This window comes from Henckelia pumila, chromosome 2, assembly GCF_033568475.1.
Source record: "Henckelia pumila isolate YLH828 chromosome 2, ASM3356847v2, whole genome shotgun sequence".
Taxonomy (NCBI): domain Eukaryota; kingdom Viridiplantae; phylum Streptophyta; class Magnoliopsida; order Lamiales; family Gesneriaceae; genus Henckelia; species Henckelia pumila.
The window spans coordinates 199,798,830-199,806,514 of record NC_133121.1 but is presented as its reverse complement, the minus strand read 5'-3'; the positions used below and the strand labels follow the sequence as shown (position 1 = coordinate 199,806,514).

The 7,685-nt window shown below is 36.0% G+C and overlaps 1 protein-coding gene across 2 annotated transcripts; it reads left to right on the top strand.

Annotated features, from left to right (window-relative positions):
* The first annotated feature begins 2,145 nt into the window (after positions 1 to 2,145).
* LOC140880284 (choline-phosphate cytidylyltransferase 1-like) lies at positions 2,146 to 7,117 on the top strand. 2 transcript variants are annotated; one of them, XM_073284599.1, is made up of 8 exons: positions 2,146 to 2,410; positions 2,975 to 3,088; positions 3,644 to 3,739; positions 4,662 to 4,704; positions 4,815 to 4,970; positions 5,112 to 5,192; positions 6,416 to 6,512; positions 6,621 to 6,766. In XM_073284599.1, the coding sequence occupies exons 1-8, from the start codon at positions 2,220 to 2,222 to the stop codon at positions 6,632 to 6,634; spliced, it is 792 nt and encodes a 263-aa protein (XP_073140700.1). In that variant the 5' UTR covers positions 2,146 to 2,219; the 3' UTR covers positions 6,635 to 6,766. The 2 variants fall into 2 exon arrangements, with proteins under 2 accessions (XP_073140700.1, XP_073140699.1); XM_073284598.1 differs by having other exon boundaries at positions 2,148 to 2,410; positions 6,416 to 6,526; positions 6,621 to 7,117.
* Positions 7,118 to 7,685: the final 568 nt, after the last annotated feature.

The window sequence follows — 7,685 nt, the reverse complement described above, 5'->3', positions numbered from 1 at the left end:
GACGTGTCGCCAATGTTTGGACACGCAAATGCATGCATGTGATCGAAGCTTCCAAAGTAGAATCTTTACCTCTACTCAAGCAACTCAAGCAACCCAAGAAACCTAGAAACTCGGGTACTCAATTCCAAGCCTATAAGTAAGTAATCACCATATTACTCTCTGGGTACTAACAGCTTTAACTAGACTAATAACTAATCACTGGAACAAATTAGAGTCTAGCATTATCTATTTGTCCGTCATTAGCCTTTTGATGAAGATGGACCCAAACTCTAGGCACAACTCTGCTACGATCTTTGTAGCATCTCTCTATCGACTGGCCTTCGAAACGACGCCTTGAAACCCTCAAAAACTAGCTAGGAACGAGAAAGAAGAGGAAAATGAGAATTTGAAAATGGAGATTTTGGCACCTATATATAGACCACGATCGGACCTTTCGGTCGCAAGTTCGGACGTTTTGATATCACTTTAGAGCTTTCAATCGCCCTTCCGAACTCTCACCACCAAACGCATATCTATGATTGGACAACACAAGCTGCCGACAGCGTTCGGACCTTCCGAACTGAGGGTTCGGAGCTTCCGATCTCACCTCTATCAAATCACCAATCAGAAACTCATACTTAACTGTCGGAGAAGGGTTCGGATCATCCGACCTGTAGTTCGGAACTTTCGAACTACTCGGTATCTCCGATCTAGCATATTGTCATCCGAACACATTCGGAGATTCCGAACTCACCCTCTGCCTTCGAACTACAATCTTGCATTCGAAGGTTTCGGAACCACCGATCCATACATGGTCTTGGTTGATGTTTGGATCTCCCGAATTGCCCAGACGCTTGGAACTTCCTGGACTATTTCTGATCGTTTTGAATCCGATTTTTAACTCTATAATCCCTAACGAAGATCTCCTAACCATTCTTTGACTAATTCAACATGATTAGACAGTTGATTAGCTTAATTAGGAAATTGGTCTACTACAAAAACATGAGCCATAATGCTCGTAATCACATTTTTTTAACCCTCTCATTTCTAATTCAAAAGAGAATTTAAAAATAAATCAATCGACTCAAACATTAATTATTTTTTGTTTTGGGTTGGGAGGAATCCATTTTCTGAAACAGAGAAACAAAAACTATTCCAAAAGTTGAGATGATTAAAAAATTTTAATTAACGTCCACAGTTTTTTACTTTTGATTTTGTTAGTATTTTTTAGAAAACAATTATAAACACATATTTATTCTATTAACACACCAAATTTATAAAATTTGGTGGTATTCCAAGGATTATTTTTCAAATTGAAAAGTCCCCAAATCTCTTATCACGTCATCGAATTTTATTGTCTAGTCAACAAGTTTTGATAAAAAATAGATATTTCGATTAAAATCTGACCAATATAACCAAAATATGAAACTTAGGTACCGTTTGGTACATGAGATGAAAGTGGGATGCGACACAAATTTTTAATCATCCCATGTTTCTCTCATTTTTTTGTTAACTCAATGATATCTCATGACCCTGTATGAGATTAGATGTAGGCTTGATGACAAATACCTCTCAACTTATGGTATTTGTGGAGAATAAGTGTCATATAAGTAAAATTGTGTGAAATTGGCAATGGTAATTAAACGAATAAACCAAATAATCCTACAAAATCAAATTATCCACATCTCATCATGTTTTTATTCATTTATCGTACATCTCATACATAATATCAAACGATATCTTAGAGGATCGAAGTTTGATCAATTAAAAAACTATAAAAGAAAACCGATAAAGATAAACCACGAAAATGACTTTTTTTCTGTTTTTAAAATGTCCGAAAGTAATTATTATTAGTTCAAATTGCTCAAAAATCCCCAATGCAAACATGTTTTGCTCGGCACTCCCTAGCCACTTTTTTGTACCACAATTTTTGTTAATTTGTACCACATCTTGTATAGTTTTGTACCACATATTGTATTGTTTTGTACCACATTTTATGACTAGGACCCCAAAATAAAATATATTTGTATTTGGGGATTTTTGATCAAATTGCTCATTATTATTATTATTATTATTATTATAATTAAAAATTTAAGGTCACTAACTGACGTTTCTCGAAAAAAACAAATGCTATTTTTATAACCACCGGAGATTTGGCCTTTCATTTTATGTTTGTGTGTGTCTGATTCATTGAGAGAAAACAAAACCACCGACGAAGAGAGAGATTGAAGGGTGTCAAGATGGGGGTGAGTGGCGCGGTAACAACGGAGGAGCAGAGGCAAATCGGCGATAATTGCCCGACGAATGGCGTAGAAGGCAACTCTAGGGACTCTGCTTCCTTGTCCGACCGCCCTGTTCGTGTGTACGCTGATGGGATCTATGATCTCTTCCACTTCGGCCATGCTCGAGCTCTCGAACAAGCCAAAATCGCGTATGTCGCTCGTAATTGGATGAGATTTTATGGGTCTTCTTTGAATTTTGTTTCTTGCTTCTTTATTTGTGGAATACTGTTCTGAAGTTTGCACTTTGGCAGAAGTTCTGTTGATTGTTCACGAGGTGTTTGTTTTATGTATTTGTCATCGAATGATTCGACGTTTCTATTTTCCCTCCATATCCAGCCTGTTTCCTGTTATCCTATGAAATTTTATTTTTATTTTATCAATACTATGTTTTTCTAGAATATGAACTTAGAATATCAAAACTATATCTTGGCAGGGCGGCCTAAGAATCTGGTCGAAAGCATGACAATTGGGTTTTAATTTTTTTTGCTTTCGAAACTTAGTTTGTAAGAGAGTATTATGCATAAAAAATTTGTTTCTCTTTTGAGGCATGTTGATCGGTCTAGAGTGTTGGAATTTTTGTGGTCTTTATATCATCATGCTAATGATTTCTTGAGGGATCAAGTGTCATTAATATTATACATACCTGTAATAATTTGGTTCTAGCTTGATTATAAATTCTGATACATATTTTGTGATTTATATTATCTGAAAAGTTTCCCAAATACGTACTTGATGGTGGGATGCTGCAATGATGAGACCACGCACAAGTACAAGGGAAAGACTGTTATGACTGAATCCGAGCGATATGAATCCCTCCGACATTGCAAGTACGATCAGTTTGTAGCTTTCCATGTTTTTTTGTTGCTGTATGGATTTTAATCTAGCCTGATGTGGTTTAGCCATTATCTGGAAACAACGGATGTTCGATATGTGAAAATTTTTACTTCTTGAATAAACTTCGTAGCTGGAATGGACATCTGCGTTGCACGTGGCAAGTTAGCTAGAATTATAATTTCTTTTTTTCATGCACATGGTAGAGTGATATGATATTATATTAGCAACACACACATATTTCTACAAATTCAGATGTTTTTAATTTTGGATTGGGATGATTATAAATTTACTGCCCTGTCCTCTAAGTTCTATTCTGCTCCAGGTTTTTTCGTCGTTTCTCCCTTTTTCCTGATTTTAACTCCCCAATTTCCCCTCCTAATCTTTCTATCTTTCCTAAAACTATTGGAACTGGTACTCCCTTGAAGAATGTTACGAAATCAGTTATACCAGAGACGGGAATGGAATTCAGAGCTGTACTTTCAACTTATACGATTTATTTTTCCATGATTATTCTCTTGTTAAACAATTTTGGCATTTTTGTTTGGCAGATGGGTTGATGAGGTTATCCCTGATGCTCCATGGGTAATAAATCAAGAGTTTCTTGACCAGCACAATATTGACTATGTGGCACATGATTCTCTCCCGTAAGTCTGCAGTTCCCTCGTTTTTCTCATTTCTTATTATGTGCCCAACTGTAACTCTCTGACACAGAAGATAGAAAGTCATTTTGACTTCTAAACTAAATGTGAAGGGAGTTTATTGACTATTGGATTGTAAGCCGAACATAGCTTTGAAATGACATACTTTGAGAGTTTGAGTTGGCTTTTAGGAATTAAACTTCTGGTGAATTTGACAATCTACATTCTAAACCACCCACCAAAGCCCCACATATAACTCAAAAGTACATGCCTTAGATGCCTAGCATGTTTTATTTCTTTTGGTGTAATAGCTCTTCATGATTCTTACTCTTCAGACTCCCTGTCATTATTTGATGATTCAAGATATTCATAGGAAAGAAAATTAGAGTACCATTATTGTCTTTGCCCTTTGGCATTGCTGCCTAGAGGTACTATTGTGGATGTTGACTTATGTGGATATAACATAAAAAAATGGATTAAACATGATCCAACTCGACAGATTACAATAATCCGGATGTTACGCAATATGGGATTCCAACCTTTTTTCCTTTATTAAGACAGTTCTCTAGTTGGTTGTTTCATCAACAGGATGAGATCATAAATTTATTTATGCAAAATCATGCCTTGTTACTCTGTGTTTGTAACTTCATGTTTTGGCCAGTGAATTTGTTATTTTTGTGTTAAAAGCAATCTAATAGCTTTAAACTCAGTTTCCATAATCGAACCGTGTAGTCTTGAGAAACTGACTGGTTGCCATGTAATTGCGTTTTCTAAACTGTAAAGAGAGGTTTGATTTTGATTTGCATTTGAATTGCCTGATTCTTTTGCAATTTTACTCGTCTTTCATCGATATCTGTCTCATATATTTGCTAATTATGGAGCATAAATTTTAAGCAATTCTTTTATTCTTTTCGTTGTTACAATACAGTTACGCAGATACTAGTGGAGCTGGAAAGGATGTTTATGAATTTGTAAGACGGCATTCCGTCTTAAAATTTTCAATTTAATTGATTTTCTCTCATTTTGATATTTCTCTTTTAACATTTCTTTCACATTCGATATCTTGCTACTGCGAATAAAGGTCAAAGCTGTGGGACGATTCAAAGAGACTAAAAGGACTGAGGGAATTTCAACATCGGATATCATAATGAGAATTGTCAAAGATTATAACCAATATGTGTTACGCAATTTAGATCGTGGATACACAAGAAAGGAGCTTAATGTTAGTTATGTCAAGGTATGATGTTCTGGTTATTCTTGTGTTGCCTGTCATGCATCGATTCTTGGTAACTCATTTATAAAACTATAGTAAGAAATCCTGTATGTTGTTTGGTATGAGTGAGGCTGGTGACTTTCTCAGATTTATTTACATTGGCAGGAGAAGGGACTAAGGGTGAATATGAGACTGAGGAAACTGCAAGAGAAAGTAAAGGAGCAACAAGAAAAAGTGGGAGAGAAGGTAAAAGTTTCTTATGGAGGAAATTTCTTATTAGCTCACCATGCCCAATGTCAACTAGAAGCACTATAACTTAGGTAAAAGCAAGGCTTTTAACATGTTTTATATGTTTTTCCCTTACTACTAAATGAACTATTCCTTAAATGTAAAAGAGACAGAAGAATGGAAGAAAGGAATAATAAATATTGGGAATCTACCTGGTTACTCCATGCAAGTAGCTCAGTTCATTTGGCTCCTTCGCCTTCACCACTGTATATGGGAATCACGGTCGTCCTTGTCTCTTCAAGTTGACAATTATTTAGTTCTTACTTCAACGACAAAATGTAGATAGCTTGAACCACAATCCTCGAGATACCTGCTGCATAATATTCCAATAATTGTTTAGTAGCTGCTAGACTCCCTGAAAAATCCTGACTGCCAGCATCTCTTAATCAAATGTAATAGAACTTCCAAAGTGTAACGTGTGATTCCAAGTGCACAAACATATATATAACTACTGCTCAGGACCCATCATGTTATTCTCTTGATTGCGATTCCCAATATTCTCTTTCAGTTTCAAGTGCACAAACACATATAACGCTGTCACTCAGGACCTATCATGCTGATATCTTTTCCAAGAAAAAGGATGTATACTCTGAGGAATCATGTCTACATATTGGTTTGTAACAACAAATTTATTTGCTAGTGTTTGTAGGTGTTGATGGTCATTGGTACCACGGTGTTTTTTTGGAAACCCAAAATAAGATGGATATTCTGAGAACTTTGTATTCTTTTGGTGGGATCTCTCTATTTGCTTTAGTTTGAATGAGAATATATGTTAGGGACCCGAGAAGGCCCAAAAATAGGGGGAGGACGTGAAAGAGTCAGTTAAGACATCTGGGGGAATAAAAATATTGTCGAAATGAAATCCACACTGCTCTCTTTTGGTCCGCGGAGTTGCATGTTTTGGATATTAGTGCATCAGAAAATATGTGATTATAGTCGTGAAATTTTTTTCTGTTTGGTTCATAGTACTTGAAATGAGAATTCGATACTAGTTTGAATGCTTTTTGCAACTTCTTTTGTGAGCAAAGATTTGGTGTCTACTTGGCTAGTCGTTATTGTTTACTTCTAATACCCATTTGTTTAGGATTGAGGATATTAAACTCGTCATATTACAGTATCATAATGTCTCTATTGCCAGTTCCAGTGTTCCACATGTTCATATCTAAAATCCTATCTTGCAGATACAAACTGTCGCAAAAACAGCTGAGGTGCAACGCAATATGTGGGTTGAAAATGCTGATCGTTGGGTCGCTGGATTTCTTGAAATGTTTGAGGAAGGTTGTCATAAAATGGTGAATAGCTGGCTTTTGCTATTTGAGATATTTGTCCTTGCATATAAATCATAATCTGGATGAAATTTCTCATTCCAAAATGGATGTTCTTCAGGGGACAGCCATTAGGGATCGAATTCAAGAGCGCTTAGGAGGACAGGAGGCTAGGGGCTTGCTGCTGGATGGCCAAGAAAATGATTACGGTGATGAGGAAGAGTACTATTACGACGACGACGAGGACGAGTATTATTACTGTGATGATGATGATGATGAGAAATACTATGACAGTGACAAGAAGAAATGACTGGTGAATCATACAAGCGGCTACTGCATCACGGGTACATCTGTTCTGCACTTGGGTTATATAAGCTATTGTACAGTAGCTGTTGTAAATAGGAGGTTTGAGAGTGAGTTGTGATGATATTTCCTTTCATAAAGTTAAATAAAATGTGTGCCAGGGACTTAAAATTGCTCCTACTGAAGATGTGAACGTGACGCTGAACTAATATTATCGTTTAGAAAATCTGATTCACTTTGTTTATCATTAGAAATATATTTGTAAAATAACAAGAATATGTTCCTACTGTTGATAGTATATAGCCCTGAGATTTAGATGTTCATTTCAATTTCGATTGTTCAAAGTTGTGTATGAGCTTAATTTGCATAATGTGAAATTTCATGAAGTGTATTTTAAAGGGTTTAGAAGGAATCGTGATAAAAATTGAGTACAGAAAACTAGATGAAATACGAGTTCATCTGAGAGCTCGGTGTCCTTTTGAACGTATGGTGTGACCTAAGGCGGATTGTAGATGTGCCTGTGTCCATTGTTCAAAAGTCGGCACGTCTTGGTAACACATGGAAGATTATACAAATTAAGTTTTTGAAATTTAGCTGCATCATGTACTTCGTTCTCATGATGAAAAAGAGAGTTTCGAATCTTAAACCTTCAATTATTATGTTTCCATCCATGCCTGAACCCATGTTTGGAGTGCATGTGATAGCACAAGAACACATGGAAAACGTAAGCCTTAGTAATATTTTAGGTATGTCCATGTGTGTCACGTCTACAGTTGGTTCTTCCTATTATGAGCAATTTGTCTATAGTGGGTTGGAAAGTCAAGAGGGGAAAGCTGTTTGTTTTTTGTTTTTTTGTTTTTTTGTTTTTTTTAAAATCCACGAG